The following is a 26,886-nucleotide window of genomic DNA, read 5'->3' as shown; positions in this document are numbered from 1 at the left end:
AAGGTGTAATTGCCTTGCTATGTTTTTATATTATGATTATGACAGTGGCATTTAAAGGTCTTAAAAATTCATAAAATTCATATTGTTTATCACAATAATTTCTGGGACAATATATCGTCTACAAAATCTTTTTATCTTCTTGTTATTTTCATACATACACTGTAAAAAACAAAACTTAAAATTGTTCTGCTTAATGTGATTTTTAAGTCAGCTGAATGAGAAATATTAAATTGCGCCCTAAAATATAGCAAACTAATCACCCCAAGTTACTTTATTAAGTTTCTTGTTAAATGTTGGTCTAAATAAATAATCTGTGTTGACAAAATTAACTAATTGTAGTTGAACCCTAGTCGAGGCCATGCCAACTCTGCACATGCTCAGTTTGACCCTTTATTTGATTGGGGTCTATGGAGCAATGTTAATCACACTATTTGCATATTGGGCGTGTCCTTCCAAGAGATTTCTGGTTGGCACAACTGCATGTTTTTTTTTTTTTTTTTTTCAAAACTTAAAAGACTGAGTTGGTCTCAAAACACAAACATGTAGTGCAGTAAGTTGCCTTAATACTTTTTTTATTTTTACAGTGAGTGAATAAATATCAAATAAATAGTAGATAAAAAGGTGAGGAAAATATTGCGCGTTACAAAATATTGCACAAATGATAAGGAGATCACAGTACATGCAGTGAGATGGATATGGCACACGGTAAGCATTACAGCTACACTGAGTAGTATGTAAGTTTCCAACTTTTGTTTGAATCTATTAAAATCTGTTAAGTTATTTATATTGGTAATATGTATATAGGTTATTTAATACATATAAAAAGTATATACGTTTCAGTTCTGTGACAGATTTTGTGGAACTACTTTTTGGCGGAAGGCACAGTCCACATTAAAGCATATTCAAACTGAATTTTTTTAAGTTCTTTGATTTTTTTTCTTTATTCTTTTTGTAAAAAAAAACTGTTGTACCGAAATGCGCACCCTCTCCGCTTTTAGACTCTTTGCCCCGTTTTTCTGTGCTAGAAATGCGCACCCTCTCCGCTTTTAGACTCTTTGTCCCGTTTTTCTGCACTAGAAATGCGCACCCTCTCTGCTTTTAGACTCTTTGGCCCGTTTTTCTGCGCTAGAAATGTGCACCCTCTCCGCTTTTAGACTCTTTGGCCCGTTTTTCTGCACTAGAAATGAGCATCCTCTCCGCTTTTAGACTCTTTGCCCCGTTTTTCTGCACTAGAAAGCACCCATGTTTATGTATCGACAGCTTGGGAAAACTCACTCCTAGCACCCCAAAAATAAAGAAGAATCTGCAAAGGAAGATGTTGCACCCCCTAGTGTCTTGTTTTAACATCCAAGCAAATGCACACCATAATTATTAGTGATAAATAACGACACACAGAGCTGGGAGGATTCTTGTTAAAAAGCATTGTTGGCCAATGACAAGATTTATAAAATGTACACATGTACAGACAGGCTGTACAGCAGTGTAAACCAGTGGCAATACAAATGTTGCAGCAAAGTCACCTTCACAAATCTTACACTTTCTTATTACATTGTTTGTAATGCAGAGTTTGGCAGGATGACAGTGTTCACAGAGCTTTAAAAGAAAGATCAAAAGCAAAAAATAAACAAACATATATTTTTTTCAAAGATATTTACAAGGATTTGATGATTCGTATTATGCCAGAATTAACACAGCACAACATCTGGATGAGAATTAGCTTGATTAAGCTTTCATCAAAGGGGCACTCTGGTGAAACAACAACAACAAAAAAAAAGAAATAAAAAAATATATTACATGTTAATTCTAATTCTAGTTTTAGGCCAGAATGCCCCTTTTAGATCAAAATTAGGAAATCAGCTGAAATCCGTAAATAGCAATAAGCTAAGCCATGTGCAATAAAGTGTACTATTCACTATCCTTTTATTGTTATAAAAAAATTAATATGAAATATGCAGTAGGCCCATGTTGGCAGTGAAAGCTGTACAAAGTGTCTGGAAACACACTAAGAAAAATAAGAACCACAACATCTAAAACACACAGTAGTCTGAATATCTGTAATGTGAATATTTAAAACACTAAATGGAGTTAATAAATAATATCAAAATAATAAATACATTTCGGTATCTTTCACCATTTAACAAAGTTGCACAGTTTCACATAGATGTATGTGTTTGTCACAGACATAATAAAACATTGTAAAATACTACAAATCTGAAGTTTGGATCACAAAAGTTGTAATTATTATACACACTGTGCTGGTCATGTTCAAAATTATTAGAATGTTCAAAAAAACATGATTTGCAAAGTAAAGCACACAAAATATGCCAAAAAATGCCAAAGAATTTGGAATTACAGTATTATTTAATTATATAAGGGGCATTCCAGCTATGATAATCTATACATGTAAATTCTGCTATTATGGGTGCTTTGCTTCTAGAAATATTTTTCATGTTTAGAAATGTTTAATGATATGAGAAATATCTTTCAATGATAAAGTTTGTGCGCAGGAAGAGCTACAAGCAATTTTATGGTGGATATATTGAGACACATTGACATATTGAGGCCCTTCAAAATGATTTTTGAGCTGATTTTTTGAAGTAGTGGAACCTTTCACTGAGTCTGACTTTTTTTGTGCTCTGTTAACATGGTTAGAATCTCCATAGTTTCCATTTCCACTTTACCTTTTCTCTGCTCCCTGTCCACATTCTGCTCTTTTTTCCTTCTCCACATGAGTGCTTATTAATGAGTACAGCTATAGTTTGTTGTTCTTTGAGAAACATCATGAAACAAATGCTCCTAGACAAATAATAATAATCCGTAAATCAATGCGTTTTTTTTTTTTTTTTTGTGAAATTTTCAATGGTTTAAGGGTAACTAACCCCCCATGATTTTTGTTGACTCTATCCTCAGCTCAAATTTGAAAGAGGCTAAAATGGGAGGAAAGGTTAGGGTGATGTATGGGTTTAAGGGCCGGGGCAGGGCAAAAGGGAGAGCTGATTGGCTGCAGCAGCAGCAGTGTGCCATTTGATAGTGGCAGAAATTACCACAGTAAAAGTGTTTTTCAAATATTATTGAAAAAAAAATGTTGTAGGGTTTAGTGGCTCTTTAACATATCAATTTTAGCATATAGTTCCAGAGGATTTGATTAATTGAATAATGTAATTTTGTACAATAGGCAAAGTTACATAATATAATATAATAATTATTTAATATAAAATTTAGGCAAATCTAAATTCTAAATGGTAATTTAAGGCTGGAATGCCACTTTAACTTTATATAGTTTGGAACCAGAAGTTTGACAAATTAAAACAAATGATCAAAAATATTTAAATACTGATACTACCCCTTACTCAACAGTGTTGATAAGAACAGAACTGCAATGCGCAGCCTACCGAAAACAGATATAGTCTAAATAAAATGGAACAATTCAAATCTACCTTGTGTACCTTTTGAGAAAAGAAAATCAAAGTATAAGGTAACATACATTTATTTTCAAGAGTTTTTGGCAAAAAAAGCTAAAAACACATAACAACATATTGTAATCAATCAAAACAAAAATATTATAACTTATCAGCGTAACAAGATCAAACTTAAACAAATTCAATTTCAGTCTATCGATTAAAAAATTTAGACACATCAAAGATGGCAACTTCACAGAAGAAGGACAGCATATAAATATAAAATAAGAATAAAATATATGAGAGTGCCTCTAGTGACCAAATCCATCAGGTTTTCAAAGAAGTCCTCTTCACATTTCTTAAAAAATAAAAGCATTAAAAAAAAACAAAAGGTGAAATTAGCATTGACTATCTTGTGCTAGCTGACACTACAGAACAAATATGGTAATTCACATAACCCTCCTGTCCTACTGTGGATCAAAATAACTTGTTTCAAAGTTAAAAATTGAAAGAAAAATTATGTAATTCTTTTTTTGGAGCATGAAGCTTCGGAGCTTTGTGCATTATGTGTTCCCACACAATATTCAGGTCATTCAGAACACTGAACAGATGTTACAAAAACTAGAATCGACAAATTTAATTCAAAAGTAATTGAGAAAATGAAAAAAAAAAGGTACATAATATAATAAAATCAAATAAAAAGTATTGATTTTAATTACACTAACAATGTTTATGCAGTAAAATATTCTAGTTTTGGATGGTTAAACATGTCCAGGGTCAGTCTGCACAGGAACATTATTGGTGTTTGAACATAACAGAAGGGTTAATCTGAATCACACTTACGGTAATTTATTAATCTCACACAGCATTATTTAAAGGCATACTCCAGTGTCCTGCATATACTTATCATTCAAAGAAGACAAAAATTAGCTGTAGCCTACCCATGAGTAAGAGTCAGATTACTGTGTTATTCCAAAGAAAGATAAAAGTTACCAGGAACAAATATTTATATATTTATAATGAGCTGTACATACAGAAGTACCGTACTTTTTCACACTATAAGTCACATTTAAAATCCTTTTATTTCCCCCAAAATCATCAGTGCCCCTCATAATCAGGTGCGCCTTACGTGTGAATTATACCAGTCAGGCTGTAAGGAGCAGTAAATCCATTCCACTGAAGTACAGCGTTATACAGGAGTTTCAGTTTAGTTCTCCAGCACTATTAGCATTAGCCGCTAACTACACTAAGCGCAAGCTCTTTAGCTGTTCAGGGGTGAGTATATCGGACTGTAGTCTGCGTGTTTATCGTATTTAAACATGAAATATGCTAGCTGATATTACCCTGGCTTACCGGAACACTCAGGGTTCCTCTGTGTAGTGCTGTCAGGCAGCTTTAGCAACTAAATGCTAGCGGTTAGCCAGTAATGCTAATGCTTAATGTTTAGTGGAAATCTAAGCTTACTATACATAAACAAAAGTGCTTTACTCACCCAAATAAACAGTTTTCAGAAGAGAAATCTGTGTAGATTAACATCCAGTGCTCGTTCTGACTCGTCTGGGCTGTTTTTTTTTTTTTGTTTAGTTTAGCTTAGCTTAGCTTTACAGGTGTACCTGCTGAAAAAGAAGGAAAACATGACGACACCCCACATCCTTCCTAGTGTCGCATAATATTCCATATGTATGAAAATAGATCAGAAAAATGGCTTATAGTGCGAAAAATACGGTATAATTCTTTATTTATATTATTATTACCTATAGTAGAAGACACTAGGCACCCACGTTTTGTTATAATATTTCACAAAAGTTGCAAAAAGAAGTTCGAAACACTGGAGTATCCCTTTAATTGTATCTGTAGCACTGACTCATACTAAAGCTAAAGCCTTGGGAGAACCATAGATACAGCATATAACCATGTTCACAGCAACAAAATCCCTTTAGAAATATAATATAAACACATCATGAGGATTCAGTGTTGAGTTGAAGCTGGACAGTAGCTTGGATGTTAATTCACAAATCATATTAATCATCATTACAATACATTATGTACAAAAGTCCAGTTCTACCAAAGGCAATACTGTGTGATCACTACAGAGACTTTAACCTAATGAATCAAATACATTCACCACCAATGTACAATAAATATGACACATCACCAGATCCAATAATAATAATAATAATAATAATAATAATAATAATAACAAAATTCCAACATATTATTACTATTACACTAAAATTGTCAATTTAATCACAGACTAGATGGAACACACTAGTAGTAGCAGAGCTTTTGAGTATTATTTGTTGTTCCAGTGGAATGTTAAGAGAGATGGCAATGGCACCAGTCAGTGATTTAACCCTGAGAGCAAAGCTTTATTTGGCTGCTTTAGCCAATCAAAAAGCGTGAATTGCAGGTGTTCCACCCATGAGCCCGGAGAGGTCCTGAGGAACATCTTGTTGATGGAGTTGCGTAAAACTGGATGACTGGAGCAGAGAGTGATGCCCCAAGAAAGCATGGAGGCAGTATAGGATGAATGAGGGGGTGGATAATGAAATAAGAGCTAAACTGATTCTAGACCTGCTGTACAATGTTATGCCAGCACTAAAGACTACATGGAAAGAAAAATCCTATAAAATCAGACACTCCTGAAAATACAGGTGCTAAGGTGGAGTCAGCTAAGAAAAGAACTATGTTTGAATTCATGCACTAATTTATTGGGTTGTAAAGTAGTTTATATAAGACTAGTTGTTAATGTTTTATATCTTTATAATTTTAGATGTAGCGGTGTCTCTTTTAGGGTGTTTTCACACATGAATGATAGAACCAGACTCCACACAAAGGTTCTTGTGTTTGTTGCTTAGAATATATACTAAACATTTAGTCAGGTTAATTTTGGTTTCACACTGCAGTTAGTGACTGAGTGGACTAAAGAAATTTACTACATTCTGTCATCATGAGCTACATGGGCTGCGTCTCTCTGTACTTCACATTACTTGGTTTGTAGAATAGTGTCAGTTCTGCAAGCTGATTTTCCAGGTGTTGTGCTGAATTCTACATCTTATTATGGGAATAAACATCAAGCAGCAGAATGTGAGTAACAGTTCACAAGGTAATTCCTTTTATAAATATAGGGTTAATCTACAGTTACAGTAGATACAGAAATCGCCAACATAAGCGTTTGCATGTAGAAAAATGGGAGACAGATTTCAGCACAACACTGGTTTGTTTTAAAGCTGAGAACAGACCAAATTCTGACCTGTGATCTGGAACCTTTCACATCTGCTCTTTTGGCTCTGACCAAACTGAGAAGTATGGGCCCAACAATGTAGGCATGAAAGCCCCCTTAAATTAAGTTAATTTGTCATTTATATTAAAATATTAACTGAATGCTACAACTGATGCTGCTTTATGTTCTAAATTTAAAAGCATTTCAACCATATTTATTTCTACATGTTTTACGAATATAACATAAATTTTCGGCATTCTGTATGCAGGTGAACCCTTAAACATTGCTTAATTTACTTTTTCTAGCTTGAATTGTAGATGTTTCCTTAATGTGCTAAAAAAACATAAAAATGTGTTTAGTTAGATTTAGAAAAGATTCACTTATTTACATTTTTTTTCTTGCAACTCTAAGCAACTGATGTTTGCTGTTTTTATCAGCTAAATGATTTTGTATTTCACTAGAACTCTTTATATATATATCCCAATAATAAAAAACAAACAAACAATTAAGAACCTTTATTTTCAGGAGTGTACGACCTAAACTTAAAAAAGTTAATAACTGCCTATATATGTAAGCTTTGTTTTCAAAGCACTTGTGGTATTTCACATGGACACAACACTTAAATAAAAGAATATGATACTACAGATAAAAAAAAAAAAACATTAGTCTTTTTACTGTTTACACAAAGCAAACAGTGTAGAGTAAACGATAACTCAAGAGACATCCCTCTCTCTTTTATGGCAGGAGGGAGAGGGCCCTCTATTGGCAGTGGCAGAGAAGAGCATGTTCTATCAAAATGCTCTGAGCTTAATTTCAGTTGTTTGTTTTGATATTTTAAAAGTATTTATAAAACCCACTTTCCTTTTTTCTTTTAAACGGATAAAATGTTTTTTTTGTATGTTTTTTTTTACATAATGCTGTACATCTTTCCCTTAAAACATGTGTCTTGTTGCAGGTAACACTGCCTTATTAGGTTCTTCACAGGTCCAGTCGTAATTTGTATAAAACATCTAAGGGAAAAAGGGCTGATCTGCGATCAGTTTTGGTGTTTCATGTCTTAGTTGACCCATTCAAGCTCAACACAGACAGAATATTGAGCATTGTTTTGTAGGAGATGTATGCGCTTTACAGGACATTACCAAAAACCTTATTCAGTCTAATACGAAGCTGCAATGTCAAAATACACAGATTTACAATCAAAAATTTTGTAACCGCCTGAGAGACTGTGGAAACACCACTGACCATAACACATACCATGCAGTTACACCAATAACCTATAATTACTCTCCATTTGTTTGTGTAATTACTGTTACATATGTATATTTTTTGTATATTGTTTATTTGGCATGGTTTGTATTGTATTTTACGTATATTATGAGAGACAGTGGCAGAGTAACACTCTCCATACTGTTACACCACTGACACATTATACATGCTGCAGTATTACACCACTGACCCAAACAGACTCTCTGTAATGTATTGCCCTAATCCATAATAAACTACACCGTGTAACATCACTAAAATAATGCAATTCAGAATATAACACTGCAGACTGAAATGCAGTTTACAGTGTAACACCACTGACTGTTAGGGTGGTGTTTAAAAAAAATCGAATCAAATGTATCTTTAATAAATGATCCGATATTTTTTATTCAAATAAACCCAAGATCGATCCTTAGAAATAACCTAGACTTAGCATCTGTTTGACTGGTTGCCTTTCTGTGTGTAAAATTCACTATTTCACATGCATCTGGTGTAGCACTGCTGAGGAAATTCATGCTTTTATTGATTAAGCAAATGTTTGATTAGAATGACACTACTGAGGTAATTTATTACAAAACTGCACTACTGAGGTAATAAGCTAGCTAGCTAAACATGTGAGTAATTTATAATTAGAAATGCAATACTGCTGAGGTAAATGTTCTTTTTTTCTCTGGTTTGTTGTATATATATATATATATATATATATATATATATTTGTATTTCAGTTTTTCATTAGCCTGAATATGATTTACATTTTTGTGGGTGGAGCTTGAACAGGTCAATCATCAAACATCATTATACAGTATAATGAACAAGCTGAACCCATATCAGCCCTTCCTCTCTGAGATGCTCATACACTTCATAACCACTTCTACAATCTACAGAATCATGTAAACAGACCCCCGATCTGTCCAGAAATAAGACCACCAGTGTCTCTATTCTGTTTGTCCTCTAATATTTCTACTTAAACTAATGTAAGAGTGTGTGTGTGTGTGTGTGTGTGTGTGTGTGTGTGTGTATGTTGTGTGTGTCACCGGGCTGTGCTGGTCTGTTGATTGACAGGTGTATACAAGTACTTCCAGATGGCGTAGTAATGGATGCCTGCTCCCAAGGCAACGAAAAGGTGCCATATAGCATGAGCGAAGGGAACCACCCCATCACTTTTAAAGAACACCATCCCCAACACGTAACACCCGCCCCCAACCAACAGCTCACACAGACCCGACCTGTCCGCCTGAGAGAGAGAGAGATAAAGAGAGAGAGAGAGAGAGAGAGAGAGAGAGAGAGAGAGAGATACAGAGAAAGAGAGATTCAGAGAGAAAGAGAAATAAAGAGATAGAGATAAAGTAAGAGATACAGAGAAAGAGAGATACAGAGAGAGAGAGATACAGAGAAAGAGAGATACAGAGAGAGAGATACAGAGAAAGAGAGATACAGAGAGAGAGAGAGATACAGAGAATGAGAGATTCAGAGAGAAAGAGAAATAAAGAGATAGAGATAAAGTAAGAGATACAGAGAAAGAGAGATACAGAGAGAGAGAGAGATACAGAGAAAGAGAGATACAGAGAGAGAGATACAGAGAATGAGAGATACAGAGAGAGAGAGATACAAAGAGAAAGAGAAATAAAGAGATAGAGATAAAGTAAGAAATACAGAGAGAAACAGACAGGGAGCGAGAGAGATACAGAGACAGAGAGATACAGAGAGAGAGATACAGAGAGACAGACACAGAAGACAGAATCAGAAAGACAGATACAGAGAGAACGTTACAGAAAGATATAGACAAAGAGATACAGAGAGTGATTCAGAAAGAAAGAGATAAGAAAGTGATACAGTGATAGAAAAAGTATACAGAGACATACAGAAAGATACAGAGTAGATTTGAAAGAGAAAATGAGATAAATTGTAACAGACTCAGTGTAGATAGTGAGAAAGAAAGAGACCGAATGAGAGAATGGAGACAGAATAATAGAGAGAATGAAAAGAGAGAAACACAAAGTAGACAGAAAGAACAGAGAAACAGAGAGAGAGATAGGGGAGAGAGTGTGTGAGACAGAGTGTGAAAAAGTAGAAAAAAGACAGACAGTGGAGGAAAAGCGAGAGGGAGATAAGAAGCAAGTGACGCAGTGATAGGGTGAGAGAGCACAGAGAGAGGGAGGAGAGATGGAATGGAAGTGAGTGAGGAAGGTAAAAGAGAGAAAGAGATAGAAAAAATAGAAGAAAAAGAAGAGAGGAGAGAGATCAAGAGATAGAAAGAGAGAGGAGAAATAAAGTGAACATGAGTACAGTGGAGGAAATAGGGTGAGAGAAGCAAGAAAGACCCAGTGTAGTGAATTGGTGAGAGAGAGAGAGAGAGAGAGAGAGAGAGAGAGACAAAATGAGAAACAGAGAGAGGAGAATATGGAAAGTGTGAGTGAGAAAGAGAGAGAATGAAGAGAGAGAGAGAGAGAGAGAGAGAAAGAAAGAGATAGCTAGTGAGTTCCGGTTCCTCAGAGGAGATGTTTACTGTATTTGCAGATTTGCAGTCATGTGACGAGACGCTTTCTTACCATTGAGAGAATAACGAGGGCAGGAAACACTCCCATCGCTGTGTAGCACACTAGCTCCACCACCTTATACCTGCAGTGCATTCACATCACACACACACACACACACAAACACACAGTAATGCAGCAGTCTGATCTGACTCATCTGCTGGGCAGCTGCCAATTAAGTAAAAGCTGTAGTAGATGCAGCAAGATCATTACATACACTCACTAACAAAAAACACACACCCTGGATTGCTGCAAAACTCAGCATGCAGTTGTCTCAGGCAGATTACGATTAAGTAAACGATTACAGGGGTGGCCCAATTGCACACTGCGTCTTGCCACAAGGGGGCACCATAGTCTAAAGGCAATACTCTTTTGGGTAGTGTACCTCTTGTTGAGAGATTGATGAATTCTAGACAACCCTCTAGGATGTTTTGCCCATGTTGACAGACACGGAAAGGGACGAAATCATTGGAATGAGAGATGCAGCCCACTGTTTGCCTGTGTAATAAACTAAAACCTGAACTGCTGTGAACTAAAAGTTTATTATCCTCAGTGAAAATCCAGGGATATTAACAGCTCAGCATTATGTTTTTCCTCTAATGATAGGGCTCACAACTGGTATTTTTCAGCTGGATAATGCTCACCCACACACAGCAAGTTCGTTAGCAAATGTGTTAATTTTTTTGCCATTGAGTGTATTCAATAAAGACATCAATATACTATTTAGTTAATTCAGTTGTAAATATAATCATAAATAAAATAAAATGTTTTAGACTTAAGAAGAATTATACTGAACATCTGAAAAATTAAATTGAGAGTGATCTTGGTATAAAACAGATGGATTTTTATTTTTTTTTAAGAGTGGAATGAATTAAAACCAAAACTTATATAAAGCAATATCTGTGGTTCTTTTGCTGTGACTGCTCATAGCATTGTGCTATAAGGTTATTGCATTTATACTCACAGCATGTGTGCAAACATCTTCTTCTTGTTATGGCATTTTTCAAAAGATCAAGACATCTAGAGTTCATTTGAGACATTATTTTAATGAACAAAACAAAAAGATCTATCAAAAAAGATGTACCAACACTGACAGTTAGCTCCGATTCACTTTCCTTGGCTGGATGGGGAGTCATGTTATAGGCAGGGATTTTGACTAATAAAAGTTATCCCTGTAATTCTACACTATTTCAAGACTTTTGTATGGTACAAGTGTATGACATTTAACATTTATTTTGACTTAACAACGTAATCTAATTGTAACAGGGATATGTCTTATGAAGGGTGTTGCACTATTTTTCTTGGAACCTTTGTTCCATACCATGTACTAGGAGTATGAACAACCCGAAGAAACATGGTGGTGGTAGGCTCACTAATGATTTTGTATATTAACTGAAATTGCTATAGTACTGTTATGGTCATGGTCCATTTACCAACAGTATAAAGTTGGCTAGTTTCGCTACAATGAAGCACAATTTTACACCGAACCCACATGAATGACAAAATACTAAGACGAAACCTTAAAAACAAATACTGAATCAAAAAAAAAAGCAACAGGCACACACAAACCTCTCATGAAAGAAGAAGACATATGCAGTTCCTCCAGAGGCCATCACCCAGACTACCCAGCGCATGTGAGACGCCCATGGACCGAGTTCCCGCAGGGTCAACCTGATAAACACATATAGAGCAATGATTCTTGGCTTTTTATCTGGGCAGATCCAGAGAAGATTCAACTAATCTATAATTGAGAAACAATATGTTTTTTCTGGTTTATTCAGTAGTTTACTGTACGTTTCTGGATGTGCAACTAATAGAATTAGCTAATGTTAGCATCCTATAGCTCGGTATAATGTATAGTGAGGCTAATAAAGATGTTTTTGTATATGTTATTAAGTGACAGTGATCAAAATGTTGCATTTGAAGTAAAAATTATTATATGTTATAACCTTCAAACTTAAACAAAAACATACCCAGTGAGGGTCAAGAGTTATGCTTAGGCATTTTTTTCCGCAGGTCAATTCTGCTTTTATTTGGACTTGACCTTAACTGTCATCTGCCTCTAATTTTCACTCAATCTCAAGTTGTTGTTTTTTTTTATTTATTTGGACTCAACCCGGAATCAGTTTCAAGATTCAAGTTTTCAGGGTGCGTCCGTGTCTATGTTACCTTCTGGCTCTCTCCCATTAGTTAGGCTGTTTTATTCAGATCTGCCGGAGTCATTTGATTATCACACTCTTATAATGTTTTATATTTTCTGTTTTACATAAATCCAGTCAAAACTAATTCCCTCTCTCTGCCTTCCTCCGAGTTACTGACTGCCCACTGACTGTTCTCCTGTCTCCAGACCGATGAAAGTTTCTGGAAGTCAGCCTTCCCCATCACCCACCACAGATCAGCTGTCTATCATCCAGTTTATTCCACATGCCACGGACTAGCTGCTCACTCTCCACTGTAGATTACATCCAAATTTACATGAACTCTAACTGCTTCTGTTACTGGTGTTGCTACACACCTAAATATATTAGACCTGTTAGGATGTATAATAACTTTTTAATTCATTTAAAAGCTGTCTGACCAGTGGTAGGATGGCCCCCCCTAATATGTGAGTCTTGCTCCTCTTTTCTTCCTGAGGGAGTTTTTCCTTTCCTCCGCGTTTTTTACATTCAATGGTTTGTCTGGTTCTCTGTCTTGTGATCACATTTCTGTAAAGCTGTTTTGCGCCAACATCTGTTGTCAAATTTTATTTGATTTTAAGTTTTACCCAACATGACAAAGCAAAGGCAACACCAAGCTGGTTGACCATAAATTAAACAGCAAAACCAAGCTGGTTGCTGTAACCAGTTGTTTCCATAGCAGAGTAGTTTACCAGACTTTGTTTTACCATTTTTCTACTTTTAACCTAAAGAAAAAGTACTTCTGATTGGTTGTTCAGGTTTTGTTGCTAAAACCTCTGCGTATCTGCAAGATTCTGATGTGGTACGGAGTGATATGTGATGTGCTTACCAGGGTGTGTAGGATGCGGCAATGAAGAAATAAATCACCATTCTGTCACACATGTGAAAGCACTGCTCAACTGATCTAGAAACAGAGCGGAAACAGGCTTCATAAGGGTTAATTTAAAGCAATGTAAAGGAAAAGTCCCTAATTCAATTGTGCTAGGAACAGCTGTAATAAATGATTTCATAGTCATTGTAAGGTCATTTCATTTGTCTTGTTAGATTTGGTTTTACTTTTATTTGGACTCTGTCTGGTTTTAAGTTGAGTTTTAGACTCATTTATACTATAGCTCTACTTTCAAGTTCAGTTGAATTTATAGTAAAATGTCTCTGGGCATCATTTTATTTTAGAAACAAAAGTGACAGTGAAAGGGAAAATTACATATCTAAATACCCCAGCAAGTAATGGGTGGCGGGGCCTATCTAGACTATGACTTATCCATTTTGAAAGCCACTATATTTCATTTTTTGTGAGTTGAAATTTCTGAGCCTTCTGACTCACCCTGCTCATACATTTTATCAGATTCATAAAACATAATTCAGATTTCCTCATGTTCTCTGTCATTGTTGACTGAGCAAAAAAAGGCAGTTTCCCACAGAGGAAATTAAGCTTTAAGCAATAGCATACACTATTAATGTTCTTCCAGTGGAAAATCTCGAATTCAGAATGCTGTGTAGTCCCAGACTAGCCCTAATCCCTGTCTTTGAATCTAACCCAAAGTCTGCATATCTCTTATGTATTACAGTGTTTACCGTAAATGGCTCTTCTTCCAGGTGATGGTGTGAAACGCTGTGGAAATGATGAACAGGCTTGCCAGTCCTGCTCCATACAGCCATGCTGCAATCTCCTCCCAGTGGTCATCGGACAGAAAGTACAGCAACACCCCACCCACGATACTGGGAAGGATCCAGAGCTAGAAAAACAAGTACAGTTAAAACACCCACTTTTTTACATAAAAATGCACATTGCTATAATTACATTTGGACATACTGGATTTAGCAAATTATATTTCAAACTATACGCATAGCTCACCGCGTGTGTGGCACAATTCGCTGCATGTTCATAGTCTGTTGGCTGATACCTCTTATTAGATGGTGCTCGATTGTTCATATATCTGCAAAGAGAAAGACAGTTAGTTTTAGTGTAGTTCTGTAACAACTGATTTGCATCAATCCTCATGTTTAATATCATATGTACTCCTAACAGTAAAGTAAGTCACAAATCTATATACAAACCCAGTCACTCAAAAAAATAAAAGTAAATAAATAAATAAGATAAAATAAAAATGAAACTGTCAGAATCTTGAAAAACACTGTGATATACATTTTGGTCATACCACCCAGCACTATTTCAAACTGATATTTGCTGATTTATTTATTGCATGCCTGAAAAGGACCAAGTGAGGTTGGCTGCACTACCACAACTGCCCTACTATTTAAGCTCATTTTTATTTATTTTTATTACTTTTAAAGTTAAAACAGGGTCTCTCTGTAAGTTATAAATGTGTATATCGGCACCGTCATCCTCATCCGCAGATATATACAGTACATGTGTAATATCGGATATCAGCCCAGAATTCACACATCGGTGCATCCGATGAAGTCACATGTACAACATATTTATATAATTACATTACAGTACATGACTTTCAGATGCTATATCCTTCACCACGTCAGAAGGGATGGCATGTTTTTTTTTTTTTAAACAAAGCAATTTTATCATTGTATAAGACAGTCTCATCACATCATACCTGGTTGTTTCACCACAATTATGCCTACTGGTGAACTTGAGCAATTTAACAGAACCATTTGCCATTAACTCTCACAGAGGAAGATTCAACTCCCACATACAGTGTGGTACATAAATCCAATTAAATTAATCAATCCACTAAATGAAACTGTGTAAAAGCATTTTAAGTAGAAACACCAGAGAACTTGCAGTTTTCTGGTCAGACAGCAGAGGGCGCCCGTAATAGTGTTCAAACTGAATGAATGACTTTTTAGAGCAGCAGCATTTTTTAGCACTTTATGAATTTCATTGGTCATTTTGGCCGATTTGAGTCAGGTCATGTTACCTCATCCCAGCCATGTTTAAACTACTAAACAGGGCTGAAAATTAGTTTGGATATTAGTTTTGGATATCCGTTTTTTTACTACAGGTGCATCTCAAAAAATAGAATATTTTTGAAAAGTTAAGTAATTCAGATCAAAATGTGAAACTCATATATTATATATTGTTAATGATTATGGTTTACAGCCAATGAAAACCCAAAAATCAGTGTCTCAGAAAAAAGTACCAATTGGTACTTTTGGCAGTTTGGGCAGTGTGCCAATTCCTGCTGGAAAATGAAATCCACATCTTCATAAAGGTGTCAGCAGAGGGAAGCATGAAGCGCTGTAACCATCACTGATTGTAGAAACTTCACACTAGACCTCAAGCAGTTTGGACTGTGTGTCTCTCCACTCTTACTCCAGGTCTCTTGATTTCCAAATGAAATGTAAAATTTACTGATGATCAGTGATGGTTTGGAGAGACATGTCATCTGCTGGTGTTGGTCCACTGTGTTTTATTATCAAGTCTAAAGTCAGTGCAGTGTTTTTCCAGAAAATCTTACAGCACTTCATGCTTCCCTCTGCTGAACTCCCGCTACGTTCAGTGTTGAGCACGTATGGTTAGAGGAGAGGCAGCATGGAGAAACAGAAGCGGCAGAAAGTGGGTGCGGAGAAGTTGCAAACAAGTGAAATAACAGATTTTAAAACTGATGAATGATAAGTAAAAGCTTTGCATTTTAAGCATGACTAAAGTAAGTGTTAGCAATAGTAATAAAAGTAACAGGTATGCAAAAGGTATGCCCACACTGAATAAGAGTAAAACAGTGTCAAATGCTTTTAAGACAGTTGCGTTGCATTAATTCATAAAGCAGCCCTGTTTGTAGCCTGATACAAATAAATTGTATTGTACATGTATGATTAAAGGAGAAAGCACCTTTAACCTGAAGAATTAGAACTGAGCTATTATATCAGAGAAATTCAGAAAATACATATTAGAGATTATTTCAATAAAAAGGATTAAAAAAAAAAACATTTAACTACAGAGAACAGACGAAAATGGTGTTAGTGGAGGTAACAATAGACACTAAACTTCTTATATTTAATATGTTGATGATACATTATGCTTAAACATACATAAATTACAAGTCGATTGTGGTCTAAACCAAAAATGCCAGGGCCGATTTTTTGTCCCACTCCAGCTGTATGTATGAGTTTCACATTTTGAACTGAATTACTGAAATAAAATAACTTTGGCACCTCTACTACCTCAAACTGATAACAGACATCACCCATCATAATCTAATTCAATGAGCAAGCAAGGAATCAATAACTACACCACATTAGAAGACTCTGGAAACTCTAGAGGCAGCGTTTTGTGCCCAGCAGCTTGTCAGTGCCAGTCATGTTCACTGGACCAGCCGGCCATGTGACTCCTCACTCATTCCTGTGACTCGTCGAATTAAGCCAGCGCCGCTACGCACAGCCGTGCTCTGCAGTTGCTTGGCAACAGCTGGTAACCATGGAGAACCATGACAGAGGATTCTAGCATCCCTCACACACGTCTCCATGCAGGGCTGATGTCACCGTTGCATCCAAAGCAACGTAGGACCTGCAAAGCCTGAGGCAGCAGGAGGAAGTCTGTTTCCTAACAGTACACTAGCCTTATTTAAAGTGTACATTAATAACACATCTAATAATAATAACAATAATAATACATCCTAGTGCCAAAAGACATGGGACAGCACTGTGTAACTGGATGTATTACTTGGGAATTCCCACACCTTATAATGTATACACTGTGAGATGTTATTTTGTGTGTGAGAACAAATAGTGGGTGGCAGATTGATGGGACATTCCATTAATAAAGTTGTGCAGGCCTAAGAATATTAATATTCCTCAAACCACAGTGTCACGTGTGTACCAGGTATACCTCATAGACGGCATTACCACACACAGTGGACAGCGCAGTGAATGACAATAATTGTGACCATAGACTGTGTATAGCTGGACAGAGCATCATTGTCTCTCAAAAGTGAAGCCACCACAGGTCGGGCGCCCCCTGCTGTTCGGCTTCAGAAAGCTGTGTAACTCCACCCATCCCCATAGGTTTCAATGGCAAAACAGACAACTTTCAATCACGTTTTTTTCTAAGATACTGTAATTCTACCTCCTTTATTTAAATGCAACAGCTAGTGTAACCTCTGCTTATATTGTCAATCTTTTTTATCCCCACAGAATTTGGGGATTTTTTTTAAACGTTATTCAGCTCTATTCAAAAAGGTGTGGTTATTATTAAAGGGCTGAGTTACACCTAGCCGGGGTGGGACCAATGACGGTATGGGTGGGACCATAGACTGTGTATAGCTCTGTGCAGGCAGCCCTCAGGGGCGGAGTTATTTAAATAAGTAGGTTGTCTCTCCACAGTCTTTCTCCCTCCTCTGGTCTCTACTGCACAGACTCTGGTTTCAGGATTGCCAACATGGTGAAAGATTTTGGCTTCATTTTCATTGAAAGAATGGGAACGGCGACACAGCGTCCATCTTTTTTTACAGTCTCTGATTGTGACAGCTAGTGTCTGGCTAGAATTTTCAGTGCAAACAAAAAAAAGTTACTCTGGCAGTTATCACATCCACATATAATGCAGGATACCCCCGCATATACTGTATATTGCAGGCCAGTATAATGTTCTTTAACTTTCATTGGACATGGCAAAGTTATCTGTATAGATTGTTTTTATTTATAGTTTCATTTAAATAAGGCCAAATACTGCATTCTGACTGAATACAATGGAAAAGTTTTAGTTTTGGTTTGACTGTGATTAAAATAATTAAAAAACACACCTTCTTTCATTATGAGCATTGAAAATGGGTCGTGGCTGGGTCTTCCAGCATGACAATGACCCAAAACACACTGCCAGGGAAACTAAGGAGTGGCTCTATAAGAAACATTTCAAGGACCTGGACTGGCCTAGCCAGTCTTTAGACCTGAACCCAAAAGAACATCTTTGGAGGGAGCTGAAAGTCAATGTTGCTCAGCAACAGCCCTAAAACCTATAAGATCTGAAGAAGCTCTGTATGGAGGATTGGACCAAAATCCCTGCTGCAATGTGTGCAAACTTTTTCTGTACCAAATATTACAGTGTCTGTATCAAATATTTATTTCATGCAATAAAATGCAATTTAATTATTTAAACATCATGCAGTGTGAGAGGCCTCTCTATTCTTTGTAGGTGGGAAACTTGCACAATTGGTAGTGTATCAAATACTTATTTTCCACACTGTATAAAAAAATGTGATACTAATATGGCAAATACAGCTCTGGGAAAAAAGAGACCACTTAAGAATTACGAGTTTCTTTGATTTTACCAAATTTAAAACCTCTGGAATATAATCAAGAGTTAGATGGATGATCACAACCATCAAACCAAACTGAACTGCTCGAATTTCTGCACCAGGAGTAAAGGCATAAAGTTATCCAAAAGCAGTGTGTAAGACTGGTGGAAGAGAACATGCCAAGATGCATGAAAACTGTGATTAAAAACCAGAGTTATTCCACCAAATTTTGGTTTCTGAACTCTTAAAACTTTATGAATATGAACTTGTTTTCTTTGCATTATTTGAGGTCTGAAAGCCATTTCTGAGGTTCTGCAATTAAATGCTCTAAATGACAATGTTGTCCGTAGTTTATAGAATAAAACAACAATGTTTATTTTACTCAAACATATACCTATAAACAAAAAGCAAAATCAGAGAAACTGATTCAGAAACTGAAGTGGTCTCTTATTTTTTTTCCAGAACTTTATAATGATTTAAAATGATCTTTTTTTTTCTTCGTTTTATCATAATGTGGAAAATGTTTCCAGTTTCATTCAGTTTTGAGTTATGCTCTTGAATTGATTTTAGCTGTAACATTCTTGACTAACACTTTTTCATGCACTCCAAGTTCCCCTGTATCACTTGTACCAAACACATGAATCACATTACCTTATGCAAAGCAGCTCACACAAACAACTCCCTGCAAATATATACAGTGTGAAATTCTGAGACAGGCAACTTGCAGGAAATTCACCACAGAATCAGCATTTCAGGCAGACATTACCAAGAACAATGACCTATAATAGAAAGCTGTATTTATCTTGGTATTGTTAAATATGAAAGTTCAGTACAGGGATGTGACAAACTGTAAGCCTCAAACACTGCTGTTTAACAGGCCAATAACAAAAAAAATGCAAAGCTGTTACATAACACTCTTGACTTGTTATATTTACACCATCAGAACTGATAAACAGCCAGCCTACTAGAGGAAGACCTAGAAAAACATTGCATAACAGTAAAATGCAATAGTCACTTTAGTAGAACATGGTGTTGTTGATACTAGAGAGCAGCTCATCACCTGCAGTTATGTGATACAAGAATAAATAGGAATGTTCAGAAATCACCCCTTGAAAATGCAACATTTTCTGTGCCAGTGTCTGAAGAAGAAGAGCTTATTTATACTCAGAACATGACAAAGCAAGGCTAAAAGCTACCTAGCTACAACCAGCACTTGAGACAACCCTGATATGACACAAATGTTACTGTGTTAAAACTATGCTATAACACTGTATGTAGGTTATTTAAGCTTACGTTTCCAGGGGCATACATCAGCAAATTTGTAGGTTATTCATCCTAGGAATACTGGTGTTATACCAGTGCAAACACAAACAATGCAGTATTTTTCACTGTTTTCCAAAAGACTAAAATAAATTGTGACTACAGTGTGACTATTGTGCATGTGCACTAGGGGTGGGAATCAAAGAGCATTTCATATGCTATTTATCACACAAATCAATATGTGTGATAAAAATGTAGAACATATTTCAAAATATTGTGCAAAATATTGTTTCACCCTCTCCCAATTACTCTAGAGGCAATTTTGCATGCCCAATTCATTCTCATGTGTGTGTTTCCAGGAGATAATCTGAGTACTCCAAGAAAACCCACATAGAAACAGGTAGAAATTCCTTACAATCAGTGACCGTAGCAAGGATCCAACCCACAACGCCAGGCCATTACCTGCTACATTATTATGCCACCCTCTATTATATTAAACCTGTATTAAGACTGGTGTAATGCTAACATCTCCTAACATCGTTTGTGGTCTGTAAAAGAGTACAGAGTAAAAAAATATATATAAAACAGTTCCTTATGAAACCAAAAGTAAATCTAACATATTAGAAGGGTAAGAGTTTCTTAAAGCCCCACTAGGTAGGATTTCCTTGATTTTTGATCTTTTTAAAGAAGTAAAATTACAGCTTGAAACTCACTGCAGCGCTGCATTGAGGTGTAATAGAAGGAATAGCGGTGCTCCCGTGTCTGTGCTGGAGCTCCCCTGAGCTCAAACCAGACTTTGTAAGTTTTCTGAGGCGGCCGCGACCAACACTCGCGAGAACTGCGACCTGCTTTCCGACCTTTAGTTCTAACAGTTCTACAAGGACTACTGGTTCATTCGTTACAAACTAACATAGACACTCTGGCAGAAGCCGGAAAGAGACCGAATATGTCTGTGAAAGCCAGAAAACGAGAAAGAGAAATTAATTGGCCTAAAATATTTATCACACTCTGCAACTGTAGGGGGAGCCAACAAGCACAAAATCTCAATCCTACCTAGTGGGGCTTTAATCCAGTGACTTTAAAATACACTATTTTTGTGGACACCCCTTCCAATAAATGCATTCAGCTCCTTTAAGTTGAACCCATTGCTGCCACAGGTGTGTAGTAATTGCACACTCAGCTTGCCCAGGCCCTGTGGAGATGTATTGCTAATCATATAGGATTTTTTTGCAGCAGGGAAAATATGAATATGAATTAGGCACCATGCCCAATACTATGAGTGGTTTAGTAGGGTATAAAGCCCCAAGAACTGAGGAGCTGTGGAGCATCGTTCTCTGAAATGATGGTGCTTCATTCAGCACTTCTGTGATGAGTTGGGGAGTTGGCCATGAATGAAGTGAGTTGGTGATCATCTAACTTTTTCACCTCACTAATGCTCTTGTCAATGAAAGCTATAAAATCCTCTACAATGTAAAATCTACAATGCCACAAAATCTTGTAGAAAGCCTTTCTGGACAGTAGAGTCAGTTACTACAACAAAAGCAAGATTAACTTGTTTTTAATACCCTTTAATACCCAAACAATGATTGGGCGGGTGTCCCAATACTTTTTGTCCATATAGTGTACTTTCAAATGAGACACAAATTAGAGATAATGACATTCGTGCTGCCCTGTAATGATCTCTGGTTGTGGTTATAAATGGTCCACCATTAACTCTCTAGCAACAAAACTAACAACTCACTACTTTCACTTTGAAGAACAGAAGAGATGTGTGAAATGTGTTATCTTATGTGGTATAAGCTTTGTCAGTGCACACTCAGTTATCTTACAATCACACTAGCTTCACTTTACACACACACACACACACACACGTTCCAATTACTATATTTAGTGACCCAATCCAGTAGCCTAAATACTGTGACCTAACAAACGAAAGCCAGACATAACAGAACACATATTGATGTCTACTCAACTGAGATAAACTGTATACACCAGCCTAACCTTGAAGTGAACTTAAAGGAAACTTTCACTTGTAACTGTGTCTGTATGTTAATAAGCTCCCCTATGAGTGGCAGCCCTGTGTCGTACCAAGTTTAGCAATAAGTTAGAACACTAAAAACTCCCTTGCTTTTATTATAATAGTCCACCTTGGCCCACCAAAACAGCTCTGACCCATCAAGGCATGTACTCTGTCAGATATCCCCAGCATCTGGCAGGGTAGAATCTGGCACCAATACTTCCAATACATCCAAATCCTGTGAGTTACAAGGCGGGATCTCCATGAATGTAAGGCTCTCCAAATCAGAAGTTGGCCTTCTTTAGTACTTACCAATAGTGTTTCTATGATCTCACTAGCACCTACCAAGATTGGTCACATTAGTACCTAAAAGTACTCTGGAGTGGCCGAAGTAAGGACACCACAGTATTTATCAAAAGTGATCCAAGAAGGACATTCAAGTACCTACCAAATGTGGTTGGATAAAAGGCCACCATAGTACCTGCCAAGAGTGATCCAAGGAAGAACACCCTAGTATCTATCTAGGGTGGTCCAAGGAAGGATACTCTAGTACCTACCAAGAGTGTAAGTAAGAGGGTGTCCTTCCTCAGTCTACTTTTGGCAAGTACTGGAGTGTCTTTCCTCAAACCATTTTAGTAAGCATTAGAGTGTTCTTTGGTATCCATCAATGGACCAGACTTCGTAATTCTTCATTAGACCACTGTTTTTGGGTACTAGGGTGTCCGCTTTAAAGCATACTTAGTATGTACTATGTTGTCCTTAACTGGACCAGTCTTGGTAGCTCCTAGGCTATCTTTACTTGAATCACTCTTGTAAGGTACTAATGCGCCCTTCTTTGGAGCACTCTTGATAGGTACCTTGGTGTCCTTTTTCAGATTACTTTTAGTAAGTACTAGAGTGTTTCTCTTTTGACTACTCTTGGCTGTTGATTGGGTGTCCTTCTTTGGACCACTCTTGGTAGCTACTGTGCTGTCTTTTCTCAAGCCCTCAATATAAGTACAAGAGGGCTCTTCCTTAGACCAGTCTTGGTATAAAAGTGTCCCCTTGGACCACTCTTGGTAGGTACTAGGATGTCCTTGCTTCGACTACTATTTTTAGGTACCAGGCTGTCTTATCATAGATCAATCTTTTTTGAAACTAATGCGTTCAGTCTTGGAGCACTCTTGATAGGTACTAAGGTGTCCTTCCTTGGTCCTAATGCGTCCTTTATTGAACAATTAGGCCTTTCTAATATTTATAGAATGTATCGGCCTGTATAGTAATAGGCTGTCCTTCAACAGACAACTCTTGATAGGTACTAGAGTGTCTTTCCATGGACCACTCTTGGTTGGTACTAGGGTGTCCTTCCTTGGTCCTAATGTGTCCTTTATTGAACAATTAGGCCTTTATAATATTTATATAATTTATATGCCTTTATAGTAATAGGATTCTCTTTCTTGGACCACACGTTGTAGATACTAGGCTGTCCTTCCACAGACAATTCTTGATAGGTACTAGGGTGTTCTTTTTTGGGACCACTCTTGGTTGGTACTCAGGTGTTCTTCCTTGGTGCACTCTTGGTTGGCACTAGGGTGTCCTTCCTTGGTCCTAATGTGTCCTTTATTGAACAATTAGGCCTTTATAACATTTATAGAATTTGTATGCCTTTATAGTAATAGGATTCTCTTTCTTGGACCACATGTTGTAGATACTAGGCCTAGGTCCTTCCACCGATGACTCTTGAAAGGTACTAGAGAGTTCTTCATAGGACCACACTTGGTAGGTACTTCATAATCCTTTCTTGGACACCTCTTGCTAGGTCCTAATGTGCCCTTTATTGGACAATTGGGCTTTTATAATATTTATAGAATTTATAGGCCTTTATAGTAATAGGATTCTTTTTCTTGGACCACAATTTGTAGATATTAAGCTGTCCTTCCACTGACAACTCTTTATAGGTACTAGAGTGTTCTTCCTTGGACCACCCTTGGTTAGTACTTGGGTTTTCTTTCTTGAACAACTATTGGTAACTACTTCACGATCCTTTTTGGACCACTTTTGCAAAGTACTAGGTTGTCCTTCCTTGGTCCTAATGTGTCCTTTATTAAACAATAAGGCCTTTTTATCATTTATAGAATTTATTCTTTCCGCCTTTGTAGTTATAGGATTCTCTTTCTTGGACCACACTTTTTCTAAACAGGGTGGATGCTACAAAGCATGGGGTATATATATATTACTTGCATCATGATAAACTTGCAATAGAAATGTTCAGTTTCACACCACGCCACAGGCCCTTTAACTCTCATTATTCAATTCAGAACATCCCCTCCCCCTCAAAACACCCTGCATCCCCCCACCCAATGATGCATGATCACACTAATCCACACAATGTAGCCTCGATCCCACCAAATGGAGCTTCACATCCATAATTTATGGCTTTAAAGGCTGTGTTTGCCCCTTTAATGCATGCATTGAAACACACACATGCACAATGCAGATGGGTAACTATATTCAGTTATAGGCTTTCAACCAGTACGAATTCATCAACTGCTGAGTGAGTCACTCACGAGAGGGATACAGCTACAGCTACAGCAAAACGTGCGACTTTCTTTTACATTAAATATCCATCACTATTCGTGCTTCTGAATCGCTTATTTATTTAAGCGTCTGTAAATTTGATATACGATCAGATTGAGCGTAAGTTTATTGTTAGCTAGGTTAACTTGACGTTAGCTGTCACGTATCAAAACGACGCATATGATGGATGATTAACTAACGTTACTGATGTTATTCGCCTATAAAGCTGTCAAAATGATCCCGTTCCACCTTAAAAGATGCAGCGGTTTTGTAGTTTGTAGCACATATACAGGGTATATACTGCAAACCTGCTAAAAACGCTGTTTTTTATGAAAACTGTCTTGTTTTTCTAATTCTCCGCTCCACCTTAAATGCTACAGCGGTTACACTGTAGCGCCTACGCACGCCGATCGTTCGCCACAATGGGAGCGCTGCTGTTTTTAAGGTGGACTGGACAATTCGGAGGATGTTGAAGCAAAACACGCTGTATTTTAGCTTCACAGTGGGTTCTCTGAGTTAAATCTGATCTGAAACTCTGTTCTCAGCCGAAAGGTGCGAATGTTCGTCATCAACAGCAATGCACAAGCAAAAAATACATATACATATATAAATAATACAGTGCAGATGTTTCCAGCGGTTGCAGCACAGCCTCCTACCTTACGAGATTCATTTAAATGGGCTTCAGTGCAACTGGTGCACCACCAAATCCGAGTCTAAAACCGAGAGAGAGGCTGTTTAAAGGCCAGCCCGCGGCGACCCGGGGCGATCCCTGTAGTGTCGAGGCTCCGCGCGGAAGTCTGGAGGATGTAGCGGTTTTCCTACAGAGTCGTGATGTCAGCAGTGTCGTTTTTTTTTCAGACTGGGCTGAATCAGAGTGAGTGTGTGTGTGTGTGAGAGAGAGAGAGAGAGAGAGAGAGAGAGAGAGAGAGAGAGAGAGAGAGAGAGAGAGAGAGAGAGAGAGAGAGAGAGAGAGAGAGGACTCAGTGACTCAAGCATGCTGCTGTGATCTGTCAGTCTTGGGGAAGCCCTCCCCCCAGCTGGCATTTCAACGTTCAATCAACGTTGGATTTGGTGTACATTACATCACCACACAATTTAAAAAAACGTTTGGATGAAGACATGAAATAGTGATTTTCTTCCATTTGCGGTAACTGCTTTATAATGTTTATGTTCTTTTTGTTTTACTGTTGTGTTTTTTGATCAAATGTTCACTATCAGAATCCCATTATTACGGGTCTCCTCACGGAATGTTGTAACTGCAGTAATTCAGTCACCTTATAAATGTTTTTTTTTCTCTCTCTTTCTCTCTATGCTGTGTTGTTTGTGTGTTGAATGTTTTCAATAGGCTGTGCCTCTTGCCAGGCTGCCATTGTAAATAAGAAGTTGTTCTTAATGATTTGCCTGGTAAAATAAAGGTTTAAATAAATAAATAAATAGATTGATAGTGGTGGGTGACATTCTTTATACTCAGCTTCACTACAGTGAAATAGCTTTACCATAGGATTCTCTAGTTTTAGTTCTCGTAGTATTTCTAGTAGTAGTTCTTTGTAGTTGTACAGTTCCTTCTTTTCAGAGATGTATATTCAGAGAGAGAGAGAGAATAAACAAAATTTTATTTTTTTCATCATGGCATACAGGTTTTTTTTTTCCTTTTCCAAACAATTTTGAGATATGTGAGCTATGGTTTATTAAAGGTTGAAACAACGTTGCTATATCAACGTTCATTCCACTTTTCAAAATCAACACCAAATCGGATGTTAATTATTAAAATAATACGTTACAACACCAAATCCATGTTGATTTAACAGTAATGTAATAATTGATTCAACGTTAAAATATCAACATTTGCACAACCATTTAACATTAAATGTTGTTCCATTTAATGCATCTTGTCACAAATACCTGATGATACAATGAAAGTTTATTTTTGTTACAAGATGCAAAAAAGTAGTAAAAATGAACTATATATTTCCTGCAGATTTGATTGTAAGGGGCAGAAATGAAAATCTCAAAATAAGTTAAAATAATTTTGCTATACTACAAAATGGTAAAAAAAAAAAAAATTAATTTAGTGTCAGAATATAACTGGTACATTGCACTGGCTAAACTAATTCAGATATATAAATACTTATTGGCAAAAAAAAAAGACAAAAAAAAACATTCATAGAATGTGTAAATGTATACATTATGCAATTACAAATTATTTTGATCAAAACAAAGCTCTAGCTCTCTATTGGGCCAAATCTTTGTGT

At 36.8% G+C, this 26,886-nt stretch overlaps 1 protein-coding gene across 1 annotated transcript; it reads right to left on the bottom strand.

Moving 5' to 3' along the window:
• Positions 1-1,406: 1,406 nt before the first annotated feature.
• On the bottom strand, positions 1,407-25,589 carry LOC103036110 (monocyte to macrophage differentiation factor 2). Its single transcript, XM_007236390.4, has 7 exons — positions 25,291-25,589; positions 14,451-14,532; positions 14,171-14,331; positions 13,425-13,499; positions 11,988-12,089; positions 10,434-10,503; positions 1,407-9,118 (listed from the first exon to the last, which is right to left on the bottom strand). Exons 1-7 carry the CDS (start codon positions 25,302-25,304, stop codon positions 8,915-8,917), a joined length of 708 nt encoding a protein of 235 aa, XP_007236452.2. The 5' UTR covers positions 25,305-25,589; the 3' UTR covers positions 1,407-8,914.
• Positions 25,590-26,886: the final 1,297 nt, after the last annotated feature.

Source organism: Astyanax mexicanus, chromosome 21 (assembly GCF_023375975.1).
Source record: "Astyanax mexicanus isolate ESR-SI-001 chromosome 21, AstMex3_surface, whole genome shotgun sequence".
NCBI classification, from domain to species: Eukaryota; Metazoa; Chordata; class Actinopteri; order Characiformes; family Acestrorhamphidae; genus Astyanax; species Astyanax mexicanus.
This window is presented reverse-complemented; position numbering and strand designations above follow the sequence as displayed.